This window comes from Melanerpes formicivorus, unplaced genomic scaffold, assembly GCF_026170545.1.
Source record: "Melanerpes formicivorus ecotype bairdi unplaced genomic scaffold, bMelFor1.0.p_v2 SCAF_68, whole genome shotgun sequence".
Taxonomy (NCBI): Eukaryota; Metazoa; Chordata; class Aves; order Piciformes; family Picidae; genus Melanerpes; species Melanerpes formicivorus.
This window is the reverse complement of record NW_027142420.1, coordinates 3,623,565-3,648,117: the sequence shown is the minus strand read 5'-3', so window position 1 is coordinate 3,648,117 and position 24,553 is coordinate 3,623,565. Positions and strand designations below refer to the sequence as shown.

Below are 24,553 nucleotides of genomic sequence, written 5' to 3'. Positions count from 1 at the left end.
TACTAAACCATGGCACCAAGTGCCACGTCCAATCCCCTCTTGAACACCTCCAGGGATGGTGACTCCACCACCTCCCTGGGCAGCACATCCCAACGCTCAATCTCTCTTTCTGGGAAAAACTTTCTCCTCACCTCCAGACTAAACTTCCCCTGGCACAGCTTGAGACTGTGTCCTCTTGTTCTGGTGCTGCTTGACTGGGAGAAGAGACCAACCCCCACCTGACTACAAGCTCCCTTCAGGTAGTTGTAGACTGCAATGACGTTTCCCCAGAGCCTAAACAACCTGAGCTCCCTCAGCCTCTCCTCACAGGGCTGTGCTCCAGACCCCTCCCCAGCCTTGCTGCCCTTCTCTGGACATGTTCAAGTGTCTCAATGTCCTTCTTAAATTGAGGAGCCCAGAACTGGACACAGGACTCGAAGTGTGGCCTGCCCAGTGCTGGGTACAGGGGCAGAATGACTTCCCTGCTCCTGCTGGCCACACTGTTCCTGATCCAGGCCAGGATGCCATTGGCCTTCCTGGCCACCTGGGCACACTGCTGGCTCATGTTCACCCTACTATCAAGCAGTACCCCCAGGTCCCTTTCTGCCTGGCTGCTCTCCAGCCACTCTGTCCCCAGCCTGTAGCACTGCATGGGGTTGTTGTGACCAAAGTGCAGCACCTGCCACTTGGACTTGTTAAATGCCATCCTGTTGGACTCTGCCCATCTGCCCAGCCTGGCAAGGTCCCTCTGCAGAGCTCTGCTACCCTCTAACAGATCAACACCTGCCCCCAACTTGGTGTTGCCTGCAAACTCTCTAATGATGGACTCAATCCCCTTGTCCAGATCATCAATGCAGACATGGAATGGGATGGGGCCCAGCACTGATCCCTGCAGTGCTGCAATTACAGCTTGAGCTGGCACTGGGTTCTGAACCACCGAATGAAGCTTTGTTAGCCTCTGTTCTGACAAATTCCCTCCAATTTGCACCAAATGTTTCATAACACACTGAGGTCACAGAGTCTCTGTAGGAGGATTTCAGTCCTTACTTGGTAGAGGAAAAAGTGGCCAGCTGTTTCACAAGTGTAAGAAACATCTCCTGGGACTCCAAGGCTCTCTTGCAACCGCCCCACCTCTCGGAGGAGTTCGAGTCTTCGAGCCAGCACGTAATTAACTCTTCCATACCTGCAAAATTGATTACATAGAGCATCATGGGCATTTAAATGTAGGAAAACTGCTTTTGTCTAAGTGCCACACTGACAGAGCATTAGAGAAAAAAGAATTTAAACAAATCAACACAGCCTACCCCACCCCAGTAACCCCTCCATGACCACTACAGTTCCTACAGCACAAGAATTTGCTCCCTGGCCTCTATTCCTGTCACTTGCACCCCAACAATTTAGAAAGCCATGCAAGAGCCATTACTGTGAAAAGGCTCCTCTAATCCTATCACTTCAACAGAGACTTTGTTAGTACAACAGCCTCCTGAGGTACCTGTCAAGCAGGAAAGCATTACCTCCAAGATACTCTTTGGGAGCTGTGGTCCCCTTTGGAGCACACAAACATGAACAAGTTATACAAGCCTATGGACAGCCATAGAATGGTCTGGGATGGAAAGGACCTCCAAAGCTCATCCAGCTCAACACCCCTGCACTCAGCAGGGACATCTTCCACTACAACAGGTTGCTCAGAGCCTTGTCCAGCCTGACCTTGAATATCACTGAAGACTGAAGGAGTTGGGACTGTTCAGTCTGGAGAAGAGAAGGCTCCCAGGTGACCTCATTGTGGCCTTCCAGGATCTGAAGGGGGCTACAAGAAGGCTGGGGAGGGACTGCTCAGGATCTCAGGAAGTGATAGGACTAGGGGGAATGGAATGAAGCTGGAGGTGGGGAGATTCAGGCTGGAGGTGAGGAGGAGGTTCTTCCCCATGAGAGTGGTGAAGCCCTGGAATGGGTTGTCCAGGGAGGTGGTTGGGGCTCTGTCCCTGGAGGTGTTTAAGCCCAGGCTGGCTGAGGCTCTGGCCAGGCTGATCTAGTGTGGGGTGTCTCTGCCCATGGCAGGGGGTTGGAACTAGATGATCCTTGTGGTCCCTTCCACCTCTGGCTGATACTATGATACTATGTGTTGAGGTCTCCAGAGCTGGAGGCAGTACTCCAGGTGAGGTCTTACCACCATGATCATAAACAGAGCCTATACCTGAAGTCTCTACCTTAAGACTGACTTTGGCAACACACAAAATGTCTTGCAGTGCTTAGCCCACTGTAACAGACAGCTCTGCATCCACACACAGGAGGTCCTGCACTCACAGCTGCCTGTCCTTATGACTTTTATGATTAGTTTGTAACCTACTCCTTTCATTCTTCCTCCTCTTAGGCAATTCCAGCCCATTATGTTTGCCTTTAGAAATCAGTTTCCTCCTTGCCTGCACACCCCTCCTCTCAGAAGCAGTGCAAGAACAACAACAAAAAATAATCAACAAATCACATTCTCTAGAGAAGAAAACACACAGGTGAGAAAGTGAGATAAATGGATGGAGTTAAAGAAGTGGACAGGCCACCTTGTTTTTCAAATGCATATGCAGTTAGAAGCTCAGAGGTGAATGAAGGCCAACTCTCAAGGTCTTATTACACCTAGCTTTTTAGAACATGCATTGTCAGCACAGAAAAGAACCACAACCCAACCCATGGCAACCACAATGGGTTCTGCTGGACTCCTGGTAAGAGGGAGAGCAGCTGGAGATCAGAATTTATGAAGACACAACTGAATGTGGTATTGTTCACAACTGGACAAAACCAGATCCTCAGCAACAATGACAGTTAGGCTCCTTGGAACACTCAACAGCCTTTTTCTTCTTCCACAAAACTAATCCACTGTCATTGCAAGGGACTGCAACCACTTTGTTTGGGATTCTTTCTTCCTCACACTTCCAATGCCCTCATACTTCTACAACCACTTTGTTTGGGCTTCTTTTCCCCTCACATTTCCAATGCCCTCATACTTCTACACCCACTTTGTCTGGGCTTCTTTCTTCCTCCCATTGCCAGTGTCCTCTGCTTTCTCACAATTCAAGGCATCTGTTCTCTTTTATCTCATAATTTACTGCTACAAAAAACATCTCTTCTGCTGTGATTCCCTCTGTGCTCAAGTCAGGACCACTTTAATCAGCTCCTCTCCAACCTAGGGCAGAATGACTTCCCTGCTCCTGCTGGCCACACTATTCCTGTTACTGGCCAGGATGCCATGGGCCTTCTTGGCTGCCTGGGCACACTGCTGGCCGATGTTCAGCCTGCTACCAACCAGTACCCCCAGCTCCCTTTCTACCTGGCCGCTCTCCAGCCACTCTCTCCCCAGCCTGTAGCTCTACATGGGGTTGTTGTGGCCAGTGTGCAGCACCTGGCACTTGCATGTGGCAATGGCTAGTTTCTGGTAACTATATATAATTTTTCCTACACTTTATGAAGTCAAAGTATTGCTGTAATGATCCAGTTTCCAGACAGTTATTTCCAGTGCATGACCACTCTAGCCCTGCTTTCTCTGCTGGCCGTGTGTGATCCTGCTGACGTTTGTAACTAACGTTACAAACAAACAAAGAGCTACACCAGCAGGTTCTGAAGCCTCTGCAGTGATGCAGAGCTGACAGCTTTCCTTAGGTTTGTGTTCTTCAGAATGTGCTCTTTACCCATAAAATAAGAAACCTTCTGGTTAAGGAGTGCTCTGAAACACTTCAAAGCAGGAAGTTTGATTTCCTGTTTGCATTTCTCAACGCCACATTCAGCAGGCCAACAGAAGCTGACACGCTGTGGGTGCACAAGATTGCCTGCATCATTCTACCTTCTCTCCCCAAACTGATTAACCCACTGAAGTGTAGATGGGCCCAGAATAAGATTAACTACTTTTATTCAAGCTGTGAACAAGCAACTGCCTGATTCTGTCTCAGGATTCTCCAGAGTTTCTCTGCTAAGACTGAAAATTACTCACCCCTGGAAGTGTGCTCTGCACTCAACAACATGGGAAAGAACAAACCCCTCTCAAGCACTGCTCCTTGCTCCTTTACATGGGAGGCAGAATGGATGAACCACATTTTGCTACAGCTGATCATTAGCAGCTCCTTCCTCACCTGCTGAAATCTTTCTCTGTCTCCAACTCCTCCTCGCCATGACCCAGACGCAGGAGGTGGCGCTCATCAATGTCCAGAGCCATGATTTTTTCAAACAGCTGGTTCAAGGCCTACAGATTGACAAGGACAGGACAAAAAGGAGTTTTTAGAAGTTCACAGCCTCTGGCAGGGGAAACTGGAGAAACTACTGGTAAGGAAGCTGGGAAATTCTGCCCCTTTTGGTATAAATGGAAAGCCAAAGCAAACGTGAAGTGAATAGTGAAACCGGAGCTCCTGACAGCAGGGAGAGCAGCCCACTAAATCCCTTCTGCTTGCAAACCTGATGCAACAGTTTGATTGTACAAGTTAAAAGTCTGACTCTACCACCTAGCTGATGAAGCCAGTTTATAAAATTGCCCTGAGAGTTACACTGATTTGTGTGGGGGGACAATTTGAAACCATTTAACTTCACCTTAGAAGAGTGTGATCTGGGACGGCCTGTGGGTGACTCTGTTCCACATTCTGCTGAGCCAAGCATCCAGGGGTGTCACATCTCTTGCTTTAGACTCTTCACAGTTCTCTCACAGCTTTAATATTGATTGGCCAGTTAGGTACAATTCAAAGCAGTAAGTTTGTAAAGACTGGACCACCAAGTTATGAAACTAAGAATAATCATGAGCAAGCTCCACTTGCATTCCAAGTCAGCTGGAAAGTCATGCAAGCACAGGGTCAAGGCACAGGGAATGAACCCTGCTCAGATAAGATTTATTTCCCCAAGTACAATTTCAAGTTCCTGTTCCCATGTAAATCTTGTCTTGAGCAAAGCCTCCTACCTGCTCACAACTTGCTCCTTCCTTTGACAGAATACAGAATTAACCAGGTTGGAAAAGACCTCAGAGATCATCAAGTACAACCTATCACCCAACACCATCTCATCAACTGAACCATGGCACCAAGTGCCTCATCCAGGCTCTTCCTAAACACCTCCAGTGATGGTGACTCCACCACCTCCCTGAGCAGCACATCCCAATGGCCAATCTCTCTTGCTGGGAAGAATTTCTTCTTCACCTCCAGCCTAAACCTCCCCTGGCACAGCTTGAGACTGTGTCCTCTTGTTCTCGTTCTGGTTGCCTGGGAGAGGAGAGCAACCCCCACCTGGCTACAGCCTCCCTTCAGGTAGTTGTAGATGGCAATAAGGCCTCCCCAGTGAACAAGTTCTCAGTGAACCTGTACTCTCAACTTAACTAATGTTACTCTCCTACAACCCATTTTGAACTGGCCTACATTATTCCAGCTTGCAACTCCTCACCAAAATGAAGAATCATTCTTCTACCTACAGTTTAAGTGCTTGATCACAGGCTCACAGGATGTTAGGGGTTGGAAGGGACTTCCAAAGATCATCAAGTTCAACCCCCCTGCCAGAGCAGGACACAGAATCTAACACAGGTTGCAAAGGAACACATCTTGAAAATCTCCAGAGAAGGAAACTCCACAACCTCTCTGGGCAGCCTGTTCCAGTGCTCTCAGATTAACCTGGTTTCTAAACAAATGCTTCCACATCAGCTGCAGCTTTGGGGTAACATTTAAGACTTTTATCATTATAACATGACAAAAAAACATATAAGAGATTCCCTCTCGTATGAATATGAAGCAACCATTCTGCTGAACAGGACCTTCCTTAGAAGCATGAAGCACAGAGCAAGCAGTGCCCAAGGAAGACAACTGCAATCCCAAACCTCCTCATCTCAATAGCTGCTGCTCCTCTTGATTTCAATGATAGCCACACTGAGCCAGCAGTGTGCCCAGGTGGCCAAGAGGGCCAATGGCATCCTGGCCTGCATTAGGAATGGTGTAGCCAGCAGGAGCAGGGAAGTAATTCTGCCCCTGGACTCTGCATTGGTTAGGCCACACCTTGAGTCCTGTGTCCAGTTCTGGGCCCCTCAGTTTAGGGAAAATGTTGAGCTGCTTGAATGTGTCCAGAGAAGGGCAACAAGGCTGGGGAGAGGCCTTGAACACAAGCCCTGTGAGGAGAGGCTGAGGGAGCTGGGGTTGTTCAGCCTGGAGAAGAGGAGGCTCAGGGATGACCTCATTGCCCTCTACAACTACCTGAAAGGTGATTGTAGCCGGGAAGGGGTTGGTCTCTTCTCCCAGGCAACCAGCACCAGAACAAGAGGACACAGTCTCAAGCTGTGCCAGGGGAGGTTTAGGCTGGAGGTGGGGAGAAAGTTCTTCACCAAGAGAGTCATTCATCATTGGAGTGTGCTGCCCAGGGAGGTGGTGGAGTCACCGTCCCTGGAGGTGTTCAAGAGGGGATTGGATGTGGCACTTGGTGCCATGGTCTAGTCATGGGGTCTGTGGTGACAGGTTGGACTCAATGATCCTCAAGGTCTCTTCCAACCTCAGTGATACTGTGATGCTGCTGTGATACTGTGAAAATGCCAGAGTGCTGACACTTTACCTGATTCGAGTGGGTCACGATAAGAGTTCGTTGTTCTGGGAAGTTATGATAGAGATTGGATATTATCTGGACTGCCACATCAGTTTTTCCAGTTCCAGGTGGCCCCACCACCTAAAAACAAAAGCAACAAACAATTGATCAGAATATTGCACAGCACAGAAATAGAACCAGCAGGGAAAGCAACAGAACAGACTCACAAGCCACTGACATCATGCATGAACAACAATTAAAAACCCAATCTTCGGTCTGATGCACAGTTGCTTGCTGGCTTCTGTAAACTTCAAGAAGCCATAGATACACCAGGAAAGACTTAGCCCAATGCTAATGGCATCCTGGCTTGCATCAGGAATAGTGTGGCCAGCAGGAGCAGGGAAGTCATTCTGCCCTGTGCTCAGCACTGGTTAGGCCACACCTCGAGTCCTGTGTCAAGCTCTGGGTTCCTCAGTTTAGGAGAGATATTGAGATGCTGGAAGGTGTCCAGAGAAGGGCAACAAGGCTGGGGAGGGGTCTGGAGCACAGCCCTGGGAGGAGAGGCTGAGGGAGCTGGGGTTGCTTAGCCTGCAGAAGAGGAGGCTCAGGGGAGACCTTCTTGCTCTCTAGAACTCCCTGAAGGGAGGTTGTAGCCAGGTGGGGGTTGGTCTCTTCTCCCAGGCAACCAGCACCAGAACAAGAGGACACAGTTTCAAGTTGTGCCAGGGGAGGGTTAGGCTGGATGTGAGGAAGAAATTCTTCCCAGCAAGAGAGATTGGCCATTGGGATGTGCTGCCCTGGGGGGTGGTGGAGTCTCCATCACTGGAGGGGTTTAGGAAGAGCCTGGATGGGGTGCTTGGTGCCATGGCTTAGATTAGATGGTGTTGGGTGAGGGGTTGGACTTGATGATCTCTGAGGTCTTTTCAACCTGGTCTATTCTATTCTATTTCTATTGACACTATTCTATTCTATTCTATTCTATTCTATTCTATTCTATTCTATTCTATTCTATTCTATTCTATTCTATTCTATTCTATTCTATTCTATTCTATTCTACCCTATTCTATTCTACCCTATTCTACCCTATTCTGTTCTACCCTGTCCTGTCCTGTCCTGTCCTATCCTATCCTATCCTACTCTATTCTATAGCAGACTCCTGCCTGAGAGGAGTGATGCAATCTAGGAATTACTGCCCAGCTTCTGTGAACTTCCAAGAACAGATACAATCTATCCTAGAAGATTAGCTAGGCAGATTCCTGCCTCAAAGGCATGTGGTAATCCAGCATGTGAGTAAAGTGGCACAATCAAAATGCACACACCACAAACCCAAGCAAGTCAAAGTGGCAGAAGCTTTACATTCTAGAACTAGCAATTCAAGCACTGGAAAAATTAAGTTCAGCTGTTGTGGAAAACTTCAGCCACTGGAACACAGAATGCAGTTACACAGAGGTCAAGTATGTGTTTTGGTGTGACTCTGCAAAGGTGGACAGAAGGATGATGAACCTTTGTATCTTAGTTTTTCAGATTTTAAAACTATTACAGTCAGAGAATGGTCCTGGCTGGAAGGGACCTCCCCAGGTCATCCAGTCTGACCTCCCTGCAGTCAGCAGGGACATCCCCACCTAGATCAGGCTGCCCAGGGCCTCACTGAGTCTCACCTTGAATGTCTCCAGGGAAGAGGCCTCAACCACCTCCCTGGGCAACCTGTTCCAGTGTTCCACCACCCTCACAGTGAAGAACTTCCTCCTGATGTCCAGTCTAAATCTGCTCTTCTCTAGTTTGAGGCCACTGCCCCTCACCCTGTAACTGCAGGCCTTTGTGAACAGCCCCTCTCCATTCTTCCTGCAGGTCCCCTTCAGGTACTGGCAGGCTGCTATTAGGTCTCCCTGGAGCCTCCTCTTCTCCAGGATGAACACCCCCAGCTCCTCAGCCTGTCCTTGTAGCAGAGGTGTTCCAACCCCCTGATCATTTTCATAACTCTCCTCTGGACCCTCTCTATCAGCTCCATGTCCTTCCTATATTGAAGGCTCCAGACCTGTACACAGTACTCCAGGTGAGGTCTCACCAGAGCAAAGTGGTGGAATCACCTCTCTGGATCTGGTGGCAATGCTTCTTTTGATGCAGCCCAGGATGTGATTTGCCTTCTGTGCTGCAAGCTCACCCTGCCTGTGCTCATCTCCAGCTTCTCATCCATCAGCACCCCCAAATCCTTTTCCACAGGGCTGCTTTCTAACACCTCCTCCCCCCGTCTATACTGCTAGTGAGGACTGTTATTAGCAGTGAACTTAGCAAGGCTACAGAAATGAACATTCCTGGTATTTTACAAAGCACACCTGAAGCAAAAAAAAAACCATAAATCAAAAGAGAGTAAAATGTCCTTAAAGATAATCTTACCATGGTTAGTCCAGGCTGCATTCCTGCACGGATGGCTTCGATCTGAGTGTGGGTAAAGGGAATGGTGTTGCTGGGAAAGCAAAACAAGATCAGAGAATGGACATTTTGCCCCAAAAATGTTGATAAATGCAATGGTTTTAATGAGTTTGATTTCCATTAAGTGGTCACACCTCTCTCCAGAACTGAAGGCTTGCAAACATTTCTATAGAATAGAATTAACCAGGTTGGAAGAGACCTTTGAGATCACCAAGTCCAACCTATCCCCCAACACCATCTAATCAACTAAACCACAGCACCAAGTGCCTCATCCATCTCCTCCCAAACACCTCCAGTGATGGGGACTCCACCACCTCCCTGGGCAGCCCATTCCAATGGCCAATCTCTCTTGCTGGGAAGAATTTCTTCCTAACATCCAGCCTAACCCTCCCCTGGCACAGCTTGAGACTGTGTCCTCTTGTTCTGGTGCTGCTTGCCTGGGAGAAGAGACCAAGCCCCATCTGGCTACAACCTCCCTTCAGGGAGTTGTAGACAGCAAGGTGGTCTCCCCTGAGCCTCCTCTTCTCCAGGCTAAGCAACCTCAGCTCCCTCAGCCTCTCCTCACAGGGCTGTGCTCCAGACCCCTCCCCAGCTTTGTTGCCCTTCTCTGGACACCTTCCAGCAAGTCAACATCCTTCCTAAACTGAGCCCAGAACTGGACACAGGACTCAAGGTGTGGCCTAAGCAGCGCTGAGCACAGGGCACAATGACTTCCCTACCCCTGCTGGCCACACTATTCCTGATGCAGGCCAGGATGCCATTGGCCTTCTTGGCCACCTGGGCACACTGCAGGCTCATGTTCAGCCTGCTATCAACCAGTACCCCCAGGTCCCTCTCTGCCTGGCTGCTCTCAGCCACTCTGACCCCAGCCTGTAGCACTGCCTGGGGTTGTCGTGGACAGTGTGCAGAACCTGGCACTTGGATGTGTTGAATCTCAATATATATTAAGCCAACATTACAGCTACCTTCTTCATACACATGACCACCTTGCCATTTCTAAGCAAGACAGTGAATCCCACTGGCTGCATGACAAAGGCTTTGGTTATTATTTGTTGAGACTGCTGGACAATTATTTAGGTATCATCCTCCTAATTTTCCAAGCCATGACAGAATCCTGCAAGGTTTTGAGGTCATGGGGGTGCAGTGAGTGGTGCTGCCCCTGGGAAGGAGTGATTTTGTGGGGTCTTGTGGGGTTCTCCTTACTACAGCACTGAAGTGTCATGAAGGCTCCAGATCTCCTCTGATCCCTCTCCACACCTGCTACAGACCCAGTCTTAAATTGGATTAACAAACATTTCATAGCTGTTGTCTTCCTTCCCTTGTAATACTCATTTCCTTCAAGGCTTTAAAGAGAGATTTGGATACAGCCCTAGAGATTTATTTGTTTCACTTTAATGATAAATCATCAACCTGAAGCTTAGTCTGGTTAAAGCTACATACTGTAGCTGTTCTCAGATTATTTTGTCAGTGCTCAATTTGTAGTTAAGTCCTGTGTTTTGTTTGATTTTCAGTAAATTTTATCCTGCTTACAGTATTAAAGCCTTCAGACCACCACTGCTTAGTGACAAACTTCACAGGCAGCAGGCCCTGCCAGTTTGCAGCCAATTGTAAGCCAGCTTGAATCACAGAATTGTTAGGGTTGGAAGGGACCTCAAGGATCAGCCAGTTCCAACCCCCTGCCATGGGCTTGAAGCTTCCTTTGATGAAGCCATGGAGGTGTGCTTTACTATTCAAAAGCTGGCACGGTGAAGCCCTGCTCCTGGTGGGCTGCTTTCACACCAGTCTACTCAGCTCTGGTGAGACCCCACCTGGAGTACTGCCTCCAGTTCTGGAGCCCCTATTATTACAAGAGGGATCTGGAGGTGCTGGAAGGTGTCCAGAGAAGGGCCACAAGGATGAGCAGAGGGCTGGAGCATCTCTCCTATGAGGACAGACTGAAGGAGTTGGGGCTGTTCAGTCTGCAGAAGAAAAGGCTCCGAGGTGACCTAATTGTGGCCTTCCAGGATCTGAAGGGGCCTACAGGAAGGCTGGGGAGGGACTGCTCAGGATCTCAGGTAGTGATAGGACTAGGGGGAATGGAATGAAGCTGGAGGTGGAGAGATTCAGGCTGGAGGTGAGGAGGAGGTTCTTCACCATGAGAGTGGTGAAGCCCTGGAATGGGTTGTCCAGGGAGGTGGTTGAGGCCCCGTCCCTGGAGGTGTTTAAGGCCAGGCTGGATGAGGCTGTGGCCAGGCTGATCTAGTGTGGGGTGTCCCTGCCCATGGCAGGGGGTTGGAACTAGCTGATCCTTGTGGTCCCTTCCAACCCTGACTGATACTGTGATACTACTATGATAAAAACAATTGGAAGGGTTGTTTTGTTACTCTGTTTGACAGCATAGGTGGGTTTAAGAAGCTCTTTACTATGAGAGTAGTGGAACATTGGAACAGGCTGCCCAGGGATTTGGTGGAGGCCCCATTCCTGGAGATATTCAAGGTCAGGCTGGATGGGGCTTTGAGAAACCTGATCTATCTAGCTGGGGATGTCCCTGCTTACTGCAGGGGATTTGGACTAGGTGACCTCTAGAGATCTCTTTCAATCCAGTGCAGCCTATAAAGCAGCACTGCTCACGGTTCTTTAAGGGACCTTCATTTAGCAGAGTGGCTAACAGAATAGTTTGATTTAAATAGAACCCAAACCAGCTCCAGATCCAACTCTTCTTCTTGTCAAATCACAGTGACCATTCACTTAGATTCACCAATGTTACTTTTGAAGTGTTTCTGCAAATGAGCTGCTCTGCAGCTGGTGACACTTGGAAAGAAGTGCTCAACTCTCCAACTCTCCCCTACCGTTTTGGTTGGTTGTATGGGTATGGTCCCCTGTTTGGAATGACATGAGGCTCCACAATCAGTGTCTTCACTTCCTCAGCTTTCTCTTCATTCCCATCCTCTTCTTTTCGTTTCTTTCCTTTACCTCCCTTGATTGGGAAAGTTATCCTGCAACACATAGTTTAAGATTAGACTTGAACAGATTCCCTGTGACACCAGATTGTCTTCTGCAAGAAGACTTTGAGTGCACCCTTTGAAGTCATGAGTGCACCCCCAGCAGGTTTGCTGATGACACCAAGCTGTGTGGTGCAGCAGACAGGCTGGAGGGAAGGGAGGCCATCCAGAGTGACCTCAACAGGCTGGAGAGGTGAGCCCATGACAGCCTCATGAGGTTCAAAAAGACCAAGTGCAAGGTCCTGCAGCTGGGTTGGGGCAATCCCAAGCACTGATATAGGCTGGGCAGGGACTGGCTTGAGAGCAGACCTGAAGAAAAGGACCTGGGGGTGCTGGGGGATGAGAAGCTCAACAGGAGCCAGCAGTGAGCACTTGCAGTCCAGAAAGCCAACCAGAGCCTGGGCTGCATCAAGAGAAGCAGAGCCAGCAGGGCCAGGGAGGGGATTCTCCCCCTCTCCTCCCATCTGGTGAGACCCCACCTGGAGTACTGTGTCCAGTTCTGGAGCCTCTATTACAGGAAGGATCTGGAGGTGCTGGAAGGTGTCCAGAGAAGGGCCATGAGGATGAGCAGAGGGCTGGAGATCCTCTGCTATGAGGACAGACTGAGGGAGTTGGGGCTGTTCAGTCTGGAGAAGAGAAGGCTCCAAGAAGACCTAATTGTGGCCTTCCAGTATCTGAAGGGTGCTACAGGGAAGCTGGGGAGGGACTTCTGAGGGTGTCAGGGAGTGATAGGACTGGGAGGAATGGAGAAAAACTAGAAATGGGTAGATTCAGATTGGATGTTAGGAAGAAGTTCTTCCCCATGAGGGTGGTGAGAGACTGGCACAGGTTGCCCAGGGAGGTGGTGGAAGCCTCATCCCTGGAAGTTTTTGCAGCCAGGCTGGATGTGGCTGTGAGCAACCTGCTGTAGTGTGAGGTGTCCCTGCCCATGGCAGGGGGGCTGAAACTGGCTGATCCTTGAGGTCCCTTCCAACCCTAACAACTCTATGATAAGACATTTTTACTGTCATCATTAAGACAAGCAATGCTGTGATGCATTTTTGCACAGGCCTAACTGTAGTACAGTTAACTGCTATGTAAGTACCTAAATCTTCACATATTAACATCTTAAGAGCTCCTCTCTTCAAACAATGAACTCTACTCCTCCTGCCAATGTACTTGAGCAAGAATGCCAGAGCATGAGTACTTGAAATTCTGAGCTCACCTGAAGGGGGGCACTTGCAGAACTGGATTGTCAACAGTCACTTTAATATTGTACCCAGGAAAGCTGGCTCTTAAGTGATCAATAGACAGGAAAGTGTCATTAAAATCCAGAGATGCAATCTGGTTTGGCATTTTTGAGTAGTGTGCACTGCTTGGGTCTCCATATCCCAGAATGATGTCATGCAGCCAGTCAGGAACCACACAGTCTGTGTTCATCAAATTCCTAATTGTCTCCAGAACAGCCTGCAAATCACAGAAGTGGAAAAGACATGAGTGGAGAGAGAGACTTTTCCATGACATACCATACACTACTCAAGCCTCTCCTAAGGCACCAGCATAGAGCAGCCCTTAACTGACAGGTGTGACTTTAGATTGAGCCCATATACATACACTGCATCTCCTGAGACCTCAGCTGGAGTACTGCAGCCAGCTCTGAAGCACTCAACACTGGAAGGACCTGATGGAGTGGGTCCAGAGGGCCATGAATATGACCCAGGGGTTAGAACACCTCTGCTACTAGGACAGGCTGAGAGAGGCTCAGGATGATCAGCCAGAAGAAGAGAAGACTGGGGGGAACCTCAGAGCTACCATCCAATACCTGAAAGGATCCCACAGGAATGCTGGAGAGGAACTTCTCATCAGGGTGCCTAGCAATAGGACAAGGGGGAAGGGTTTGAAGCTGAGGGAGAGCAGGGTTACACTGGATCTTAGGAAAAAGTTCTTCAGTATGAGGGTGGTGAGACTACAGAACAGGCTGCCCAGGGATGCTGTGGATGCCTCCTCCCTGGGGGTGTTCAAGGCCAGGTTGGAATGCAAGGCAAGTCTAGCTGAGAGGTGTCCCTGCCTATGGCAGGGAAGTTGGAGTAGATGATCTCTGAGGTCCCTTCCAACCCAAGCCATTCTAGGACTCTAGGACTCCCAGGTCTAAATGACCTAACAGCAGAGAAGCTGAGTATGCACAGAAGAAAGATTTTCAGGTGTACAAAACCATGCACCCTCACAGCAAGAAGAGGGGGAATATAGTGCCAGCTGACATGCCCTACCTTTCTGAAGTGATCCAGTACCACCTAAAAAGCCTGACTACATGCATCTAAAATGAACCAAGTCTCAGTACTGCTGCCACAGTCAGACAAACTCTCCTCCTGAGGGTCAACGAGAAAGCAACACACCTTGAAGTTGTTTTCTTTGGGTTTTCTTCTCATTATTATATTAAAGGTCTCATAAACATCTTCTGCTCCATTTTGGATTGTATTGGTCATGTCTTGTTGGTACTGGTTTGGGTCCAGAAACACTCTGTACGTCCTGCAGTCCCCTTTAAGCCTTGGTTTGGGCTCAGGTCCTGCTCGTAATGAAACAGCAAGATCAGAACCTGAGCAGTGCTAAAAGCAGGCTGTCAGGCAAGGAAGTGATGCCTGATTGTTTTCATGCCAGATCTAATGTCAGCTTTAGAACACAAGCTACTTTATTGCTTAACTCAAAACATGCCTGATTTCTTTCATTGGTCTCATAACATCAAATGTCACCAGAGCACCCTTAGTGAACCTTTCTCAGGCTGCTTATGGGATGGCTTCATTTTGTCAAGTAGGCAATGAAGTTACTGAACACTGACTCAGCAATTAGGCTGTTAACAGCAAACATAAACCAAACCACAGCAAAAAAAAAGATGAGGGAATAAAAGAACAAATAATGTCAAAGACCTTTCCAACAAGTTTTAGGCTATGCCTAGAAAATTCTCCACAGATCTTGAACAGAAAGCAGGAGAATGCAAATAAATCACCACTGGATGCAAAGGGTCTAAATAAGGTGGAGGATAAGGTCTAAATAATCCACCCCACTGGTCTGATTACCAACATAAAGTTAAGTTTGGTAAACTAAGGAGCTGGGGTTGCTTAGCCTGGAGAAGAGGAGGCTCAGGGGAGACCTTCTTGCTCTCTACAACTACCTGAAGGGAGGTTGTAGCCAGGTGGGGGTTGGACTCTTCTCCCAGGCAACCAGCACCAGAACAAGAGGACACAGTCTCAAGCTGTGCCAGGGGAGGTTTAGGCTGGAGGTGAGGAGAAAGTTCTTCACCGAGAGTCACTCGTCATTGGGATGTGCTGCCCAGGGAGGTGGTGGAGTCATCATCCCTGGAGGCGTTCAAGAGGAGATTGGATGTGGCACTTGGTGCCATGGTCTAGTCATGGGGTCTGTGTTGATAGGTTGGACTCGATGATCCTCGAGGTCCTTTCCAACCTAAGTTATACTGTGATACTGTCCCTGCCCCCATGGCAGGGGGGTTGGAACTAGATGATCCTTGTGGTCCCTTCCAACCCTGACTGATACTACGTCAATGATGAGGGGGTGGGGAGGGAATCTCAACACCCCCCTCCCCCAGGTGTTGGTGTCTCCATACCTTCCTCAATGACACGGCCTTTCTCGTCCAGCATGCCCTGGATTTCGCAGCCCCGGACGTAGGCCAGGCCGGTCTGCTCCACGAAGGGGCGGCGCCGGTCGAACTTGGTGCCGTAGGGCTGGGTGGGCCGCACGCTGATCAGGAAGCAGACGTCGTGCTTACGCAGCCCTGGGGCCAAAGGGGAACACTCACTCAGGCTCAAACACCCTTTCCTTCTCTGGCCCTTAATACACAGACACAAAACCTCCTTCTAAATACAGCCCCCACTTGTGTGAAGCATAGAATCACAGAATCGACCAGGTTGGAAGAGACCTCCAAGACCATCAAGTCCAACCCTCTTGTTCTGTTGGTGGTTCTCCCAGGCAGCCAGCACCAGAACAAGAGGACACAGTCTCCAGCTGTGTCAGGGGAGGTTTAGGCTGGAGGTGAGGAAGAAGTTCTTCCCAGAAAGAGAGATTGGCCATTGGAATGGGCTGCTCAGGGAGGTGGTGGAGTCACCATCACTGGAGAACATTAAAAAGAGCCTGGATGAGGCACTTGGTGCCATGGTTTATTTGATTAGATGGTGTTGGGTGATAGAATAGAATAGAATAGAATAGAACAGAATAGAATAGAATAGAATAGAATAGAATAGAATAGAATAGAATAGAATAGAATAGAATAGAATAGAATAGAATAGAATAGAATAGAATAGAATAGAATGGACCAGGTTGGAAGAGACCTTCAAGATCATCGTGTCCAACCTATCATCCAACACCACCTAATCAGATAGGTTGGAGTTGATGATCTTGAAGGCCTTTTCCAACCTGGTTAATTCTATTCTATTCTATTTAATCAACTAAGCCAGGGCACTAAGTGCCTCATTCAGTCTCTTTAGCTGTTAGACAGAAATTCTCTCCAATGAGGGCAGTGAGACACTGGCACAGGTTGCCCAGGGAGGTGGTAGAAGCCCCAGCCCTGGATTTTTTTAAGGCCAGCCTGGACGTGGCTCTGGGCAACCTGCTGTAGTGTGAGGTGTCCCTGCCCATGGCAGGGGGGTTGGAACTAGATGATCCTTGTGGTCCCTTCCAACCCTGACTGATTCTGTGATCCTTGAGGTCCCTTGCAACTCTGACAACTCTGTGGAAACAAACTTCATGGATCTGGCATTTGTGTGAGCGACTTCTAACCAGTGTATTAAACTTCACAGATCTGTTATCTTAGATAAAAGATGCTTTTCTTTCAAGTGAGGTTACATCAAAGTGTATTTTGAGAAGGATCTGTTCTGAGCTCCTTCCTTCAGTGAATGTAAATACCTTCCCATTCATCCTTGATGTTGTCTCGGACGTTCAGGTTAATGGTGACATCTGCTCGTACTCTCATAGGCCAGTTTTCACCAATGTTGGGCTTTGCCACCTCCACCACTGTGAAGGACACAATGGGTTGTGCCATCCGAGCCCATCCACCAAAGACTACACCTCCATATTCTGATAACCTGAAAGGAAAGTGCCAAAGCAGGAAAGCTTTGTTAGTTGTAACAGATTTAGTTCTCAAAACGATTAGCCTCACAGTCAGCTCTAAGGCAAAAGCAGAGCTCTTAATTTTGCATGTTTCTGAAGTAGACTCACATCATTCTGCAGTTCAGAACTCTAGATCATCCAGTCCCAAGGCCCCCCTGCCATGGCCAGGAACACCTCACACTAGATGAGGTTGCCCAGAGCCACATCCAGCCTGGCCTTAAAAACCTCCAGGCAGGAGGCTTCCACCACCTCCCTGGGCAACCTGTGCCAGGCTCTCACCACCCTCATGGGGAACAACTTCTTCCTAACATCCAATCTGAATCTACCCATTTCCATTTTTATTCCATTCCCCCCAGTCCTATCACTCCCTGACACCCTCAAAAGTCCCTCCCCAGCTTTCCTGGAGCCCCCTTCAGATACTGGAATGCTACAAGAAGGTCTCCTCAGAGTCTTCTCTTCTCCACACTGAACAGTCCCAACTCCCTCAGTCTGTCCTCACAGCAGAGCAGCTCCAGCCCTCTGCTCATCCTCGTGGTCCTTCTCTGGACACCTTCCAGCACCTCCAGATCCTTCCTGTACTAGGGGCTCCAGAACTGGACACAGTGCTCCAGGTGGGGTCTCAGCAGAGTGGAGTAGAGGGGGAGAATCACCTCCCTCAACCTGCTGGTTCTGCTGCTCTTGCTGCAGCCCAGGCTCTGGTTAGCTTTCTGGGCTGCAGGTGCTCACTGCTGGCTCATGTTGAGCTTCTCATCCAGCAGCACCCTCAAGCCCTTTTCTTCAGGGCTGCTTTCAAGCCAGTCCCTGCCCAGCCTATATCAGTGCCTGGGATTGCCCTGACCCAGCTGCAGGACCTTGCACTTGGTCTTGTTGAGCCTCATGAGGTTGCCACGGGCTTAGAGCTGAAGTGGCACTCAGTGTCTGCATCAGTGATCACTAGTTACCATGGCTTCATCCTGCTGACGCTGTCTTCGATGTCCTGCCGGATCTCGTACGTAGACTCCAGTCGGAAAAGGTTGAAGTTCCTCAGCAGGTAGTCATGAAGAGTCAGAAACTGCAGATTCAGCTTGGGAAGTGCAAGGCAGCCTAAGGAAGGAGAGATGGAAAGGAAAAGAGGGATTTGGTAAACCAGCACAAAGAAGGGGAAGGAACATGTTCCATGCATTGGATTCACACATGCACTCACACTGTGCTCTAGAGCTGCCAGTAGCTTTTATCACGGGAGAGCCTAACAACTACCCTTTGCATGCCACTAAAACCACAGCTTTGGGGCTTTTGCTACATGAACCTGCGCAAGATGGAAGGCATTTTCATCCTGACAGCACTGCAGCAAACTATTCAGAGACTGAATTCTTCCCTGCATTCAGAATACACCAAAACTGATTTGACAATGATCAAATGTAGGGCAAGCAATACTGCTCCAGGGGGCAGGGACACCTCTGCTGTGAGGACAGGCTGAGGGAGCTGGGCTTGTTCAGAATGGAGAAGGAAAGGCTCCAGGGAGACCTAATAGTGACCCTCCAGTACCTGAATGGGGCTACATGGCTGCAGAGGGACTGTTTGCAAAGGCCTGCAGTGACAGGTACAGGGAAAATGGTTTGAAATGAGAGAAGAGTTGGCGTACTAGGAAGAAATCACTTGGAATCATCAGGGAGTTGGAGCACCTCTGCTACAAGTACAGGCTGAGGGAGCTGGAGTTGTTCAGCCTGGAGAAGGTTGCAGGGAGACCCAATAGCAGCCTTCCAGTACCTGAAGGGGGTCTACAAGAAGGATGGAGAGAGACTGTTTACAAAGGCCTGCAGTGATAGGACGAGGCAAAGTGGCTTCAAACTAGAGAAAAGATTTAAATGGGATGCTAGGAACAAATTCTGCACCATGAGGGTGGTGGATGACTGGACCAGGTTGCCCAGAGAGGTAGGTGAGGCCCCATCCCTGGAGATATTCAAGGTCAGGCTTGACAAGGCTCTGAGCAACCTGATCTAGTGGAGGATGTCCCTGCTGACTGCAGGGGGTTTGGACTAGATGAACTTTGGAGGTCCCTTCCTACCCAATCCATCCTAAGATCCTGTACTGTAACAAGTTCTGAAGGCACAATGAATATAAGACATCAGAACTGAGGGGGGGGAGGTGTGTGGCAGCATTTATTGCCCTGTTCAGCACTCACTGAGTTACTAGCCATACCTTCTCCAGAGTAGTACTCAGTTGGTACAATATTTTCATCCCAAATGATCTTCTCTGTGGGGTAAAGAGGCATCTGGTTGAGCTGCTGAATCTGAGATATCCGCCGCTCGTGACGAGATACCTACAGGAAGAGGGCAGTTCACATCCCCATGAGTCACAAAGGCCTAGCACAGAATTGACTCCCTGCTAACAAGTGACAAGAGGAGTTGAAATGGCCTCAAGCTGCACCAGGGAAGGCTCAGAGTGGACAGCAGGCAAAAATTATTCACTGAAAAGGTTTGTCAGGCGTTGCTCAGGGAGACGGTGGAGTCCTCATCCCTGCAGGGGTTTAAAAGCTGTGGAGATGTGGTGCTTGGGGATGTGACTTAGCAGTGGACTTTAGGTAGAGCAGGGTTAACAGTTGGAAGATCTTGAAGGTCTTTTCCAATGTAAATGACTTTATGTCTTCTAATAACATTTACTGTGTCCAGTTCTGGGCCCCTCAGTTTAAGAAGGACATTAGGACTCTTGAAGGTGTCCAGAGAAGGGCAGCAAAGCTGGGGAGGGGTCTGGAGCACAGCCCTGTGAGGAGACGCTGAGGGAGCTGGGGTTGCTTAGCCTGGAGAAGAGGAGGCTCAGGGGAGACCTTCTTGCTCTCTACAACTCCCTGAAGGGAGGTTGTAGCCAGATGGGGGTTGGTCTCTTCTCCCAGGCAACCAGCACCAGAACAAGAGGACACAGTCTCAAGCTGTGCCAGGGGAAGTTTAAGCTGGAGGTGAGGAGAAAGTTCTTCACTGAGAGAGTTGTTAGCCACTGGAATGTGCTGCCCAGGGAGGTGGTGGAGTCACCATCCCTGGAGGTGTTCAAGAGAGGACTGGATGTGGCACTTGGTGCCATGGTCTAGTCATGAGGTCTGTGGCGACAGGTTGGACTCAATGATCTTAGAGATCTCTTCTAACCTTGGTGATTCTGTGATACTATCCCTGGGGGTGTTCAAAAAAGGACTGGACATGGCACTTGGTGCCATGGTTTAGTAGTCATGAGGCATTGGGTGACAGGTTGGACTTGATGTTCTCTGAGGTCTTTTCCAACCTTATTGATTCTGTGATTCTGTGAGTGTATACATCTGGTTGGAAGAGACCTCCAAGATCATCCAGCCCAACCTCTGACCCAGCACTGAATGCTCAACACTAAACCACGTCCCTAGGCAGCAGGTCCACAGGCTGCTGGAACACCCCCCCGCCCAGGGATGGTGGCTCCACCATTGCCCTGAGCAGACCATTCCAACATTTGAGAACCCTTTCAGTGAAGAAGCATTTCCTAACATCCAGCCTGAACCTCCCCTGGTGCAGCTTGGAACCATTTCCTCTGGTCCTGTCACTTGTCACCAACACCAAAGACACAAATAGCGGTTTGGGGCAATCACATTTGGAAATGAACACTTTCAAACACTTGATTTACCTGTTTATAATGTTTATCTGTTTATAATGTTAATTTAGCTGGCTATAAAAGCCAGCTCAGTGTGCCATTTACTGCTACAATACTGCTTTGCTTCCCAGGTGCCCCAACAAAAGGTCCTGAACGGCTGCACTGCCACAGCCCAGTAGCTGGATTTAGCTATGTCTTGAGTTTGCAGAAGAAAAAGAGGCAAAGCAGTCGAATGATGTTTTTACCAGCAGCTCCAGCAGAAAGTCCTTTTCATAGCTGGAGCTCTCCCCCTCCGCCAGGGCCGGCAGCAGGCACAGGTAAGACGCCACCCGGTGGAGAGTGTCCGAACTGCAAAGCAGAAGATAAAAGTCACACCGAAGCCGCAGAGAATCACTGAACGCTTTAGGTTGGAAAGGACCTTTAAAGGTCATCTATTTCAAACCCCCCCCCCCGCCCCACCACAGTGAGCAGGGACATCTTTAACTAGATCAGGTTGCTCTGAGCCTCATCCAACCTGACCTTGAATGCTTCCAGGGATGGGGCTTCTCCTGCCTCTCTGGGCAGATTTCTCCAGTGCTTCCCAACCCTCGTTCTACAAAACTTCTTCCTTGTATCTGGCCTAAACCTACCCTCTTCAGACACCACACTTCTGCTTAAAAAAGTAATAAGTTCCAGCTATGCATTTTAAGCCTGAGCAGGGTAGATTCAGAATGGAGGTTAGGAAGAAGTTCTGTACAGTGAAAAGTGCTGAGACACTGGCACAGGTTGCCCAGGGGAGGTCATGGATGTCCCCTCCCTAGAGGTGTTGAAGGCCAGGCTGGATGAGACCTTGAGCAACCTGGGCTACTGGCAGGTGTCCCTGCCCATGGCAGGGGGTTGGAACTAGATGATCTTTAAGGTCCCTTCCAACCCAAACCATTCTATGAATTTCATCACAAATAAACAATTCCAGATCAGTGTTTCGAGTGAAGTGCTGAGATATTTGTAACAGCTGCTTCTGGAGCTGGTACAAAGTGCTCTAGAGCACTTCCAGGGGTGAAGAGTACTCAGCCAGGGGTGTAAGAGGAACCCTTCATCAACAAGAAACAGAGCAAGGTGCTTGGTTGCATGGTTTAGTTGGCTGGGTGGTGTTGGATGATAGGTTGGACACGATGATCTTGAAGGTCTCTTCCAACCTGGTCTGGTCTATTCTATTCTATTCTATTCTATCTATCAAGATGGGAGCAATTTCTTTACTGTTTCAAGAGAGGTGCCTGAAAACAGAACCAAACAACAGAGCAAACACTGTCTTTGTCAAAACACAGCCTGGTGCCCATTTAATCACAGTAGAGTAAACACAGTTCCATGCCTTGTATGGTTTCTGTTGCAGCTGTTGTACAGAACAGAGTAGAAAAATCAGTATTCAAATAGTTAGAGGCTAACTACAGGAAGTTAGCTACTGCTACCAATAGTTTCAGCAGTTGTTTCACAGGCAATTAGTACATTCTTGCATTCACCAGGAAAAAAGAAAGGAAAATAAAGATAATTTTCTTCTACTGGAGTTCTAGTACTTCACTATTAATGGATGCAAGCTCTCCCTATCTCCCTGGTTTGGTAGATACAAAGGCACCATGCTAAGAAGGGCAACGAGGCTGGGGAGAGGCCTCAAGCATAATCCCTGGGAGGAGAGGCTGAGGGAGCTGGGGTTGCTTAGCCTGGAGAAGAGGAGGCTCAGGGGAGACCTTATTGCTCTCTACAACTAGCTGAAAGGACATTGCAGCCAGTGGGGGCTGGTCTCTCCTCCCAGGCAACCAACACCAGAACAAGAGGACACAGTCTCAAGCTGTGCCAGGGGAAGTTTAGGCTTGAGGTGAGGAGAAAGTTCTTCCCAGCAAGAGTAATTGGCCATTGGAATGTGCTGCCCAGGGAGGTGGTGCAGTCACCACCCCTGGAGGTGTTCAAAAAGGGGTTGGATGTGGCACTTGGAGTCATGGTTTAGTTGTCAAGAGGTGTTAGGTAATAGGTCGGACTTCATGATCTCTGAGGTCTTTTCCTACCTTGCTGATTCTGTGATTCTAAGTCAGAAAGCCCTGAGAAGGCACAGGAGAAATCAAAAAGGAAGAAAAAAAAGGCCAGAAGTCTGTTCAATGAAGACACAGTGAGAACAAAGAATTGCCATTTCAGGCTGCATTTCATTTTGACAACTTACCTCAGAGGCCCAAACAGCTTCACCAGGGAATCCCGAGTGTCTACTGCGGCTACATTGGAGAGTGCAAAGTCATACAGCTCAGGGAAATGTGCAAAGGCTGCTCTCTACAAAAGACCCAAGCCCAGAGTAAGCATGTTAATGAAACAATATCCATCTCAATACTCCTAGCAAAGCACAGCTTCTTCTAATCCACAGCACCTAGCACCCTGGGGACGCTACCAGGAGAGCTGTTTTCCTTAGCACCACCTGTTTGCTACGCCTGTGCTTCCAACACAGAATCTTTCTTGCACACAGCATCACAGAAGTGTTGGAGTTGGAAGGGACCTCAAGGATCAGCCAGTTCCAACCCCCCTGCCATGGGCAGGGACACCTCACACTACAGCAGGTTGCTCACAGCCACATCCACACTGGCTGCAAAAACCTCCAGGGATGAGGCTTCCACCACCTCCCTGGGCAACCTGTGCCAGGCTCTCACCACCCTCATGGGGAACAACTTCTTCCTAACATCCAATCTGAATCTACCCATTTCTAGTTTTGCTCCATTCCTCCTAGCCCTGTCACTACCCCAAACACTAAAAAGTCCCTCCCCAGCCTTCTTGCAGGCCACCTTCAGATACTGGAAGGCCACAATAAGGTCTCCTCAGAGCCTTCTCCATACTGAGAAGATTGAATGAAGTTAGTTGGGAAGCTCTGGCCACCACTATGGCTCAGGAGTTTTGTAGAGGTGATGGCTACAGAAAATAGCCTTAAAGCATCTTTATGTACAGCCCCTAGCTGTTTGTGACCTTTTCAATGTGCAATTTCTAGTTTTGTTCCATTCCCCCCAGTCCTATCACTCCCTGACACCCTCAAAAGTCCCTCCCCAGCTTTCCTGTAGCCCCCTTCAGATACTGGAAGGCCATAAGAAGGTCTCCTCAGAGCCTTCTCTTCTCCAGACTGAACAGCCCCAACTCTCTCAGTCTGTCCTCATAGCAGAGCAGCTCCAGCCCTCTGCTCATCCTCGTGGCCCTTCTCTGGACACCTTCCAGCATCCTCCTATCATCCTTAAAACAAAACCTAAGGGGACAGACAAGCAGCCCTGGCTGAAAAGTGCAGTTATCTTTACAGGACTAGAAGTGATGGGAATGTTTGTCTCTGATGCACAAGGGAACACTACTGCTGCTACTACATGTGTGTACTGATCTTGAAGAAATGGTGCCACCTACTGCAGAATCCTAAGTTAAGTTGCTGCAGCACTTCATTTTCCCTCCTGAATAATTTGCTGGGAGCAGTTCATCAACAATCATAGAAGGGCTTAGGTTGGAAGGGACCTTAGAGATCATCTACTCCAACCTCCCTGCCATAGGCAGGAGCACCTCTCAGCTAGACTTGGTTGCTCAAAGCTTCATCCAACCTGCCCTTGAACACCCCCAAGGAGGAGGCATCCACAGCCTCCCTGGGCAGCCTATTCCAGAGTCTCACCACCCTCATCCTGAAGAACTTCTTCATTAGGTCCAGTCTAAGCCTTCTCTTCCTCAGCTTCAAACCACTCCCCCTTGCTCTATCTCTAGACACCCTGATGAAAAGTCCCTCTGCAGCCTTCCTGTAGGTCCCCTTCACATACTGGAAGGCTCTGAGCTCCCCTGGAGTCTTCTCTAGGCTGAACCCCAGCTCCCTCTGCCTATCCCAAGTAGCAGAACACAAGTGGTGTTGTTTTGCTAGAGCACATTTAGTCAGTCACACAGATAACATGGAAGTGTTCAGTGCCTTGAGCACGGCACAAAAAGTCAGCTTA

At 49.0% G+C, this 24,553-nt stretch overlaps 1 protein-coding gene across 1 annotated transcript in view; it reads right to left on the bottom strand.

The window, feature by feature from the left end:
* AQR (aquarius intron-binding spliceosomal factor) overlaps positions 1 to 24,553 on the bottom strand; it is a 68,492-nt gene that overhangs the window by 22,193 nt on the left and 21,746 nt on the right. Inside the window, 13 exon segments of the mRNA XM_068162929.1 lie at positions 1,027 to 1,162; positions 4,095 to 4,204; positions 6,532 to 6,642; positions 8,896 to 8,965; positions 11,760 to 11,906; positions 13,117 to 13,358; positions 14,285 to 14,454; positions 15,508 to 15,675; positions 16,803 to 16,981; positions 17,948 to 18,089; positions 19,185 to 19,305; positions 20,837 to 20,939; positions 22,780 to 22,883. Of these exon segments, the coding sequence (XP_068019030.1) occupies positions 1,027 to 1,162; positions 4,095 to 4,204; positions 6,532 to 6,642; positions 8,896 to 8,965; positions 11,760 to 11,906; positions 13,117 to 13,358; positions 14,285 to 14,454; positions 15,508 to 15,675; positions 16,803 to 16,981; positions 17,948 to 18,089; positions 19,185 to 19,305; positions 20,837 to 20,939; positions 22,780 to 22,883 (1,803 nt within the window).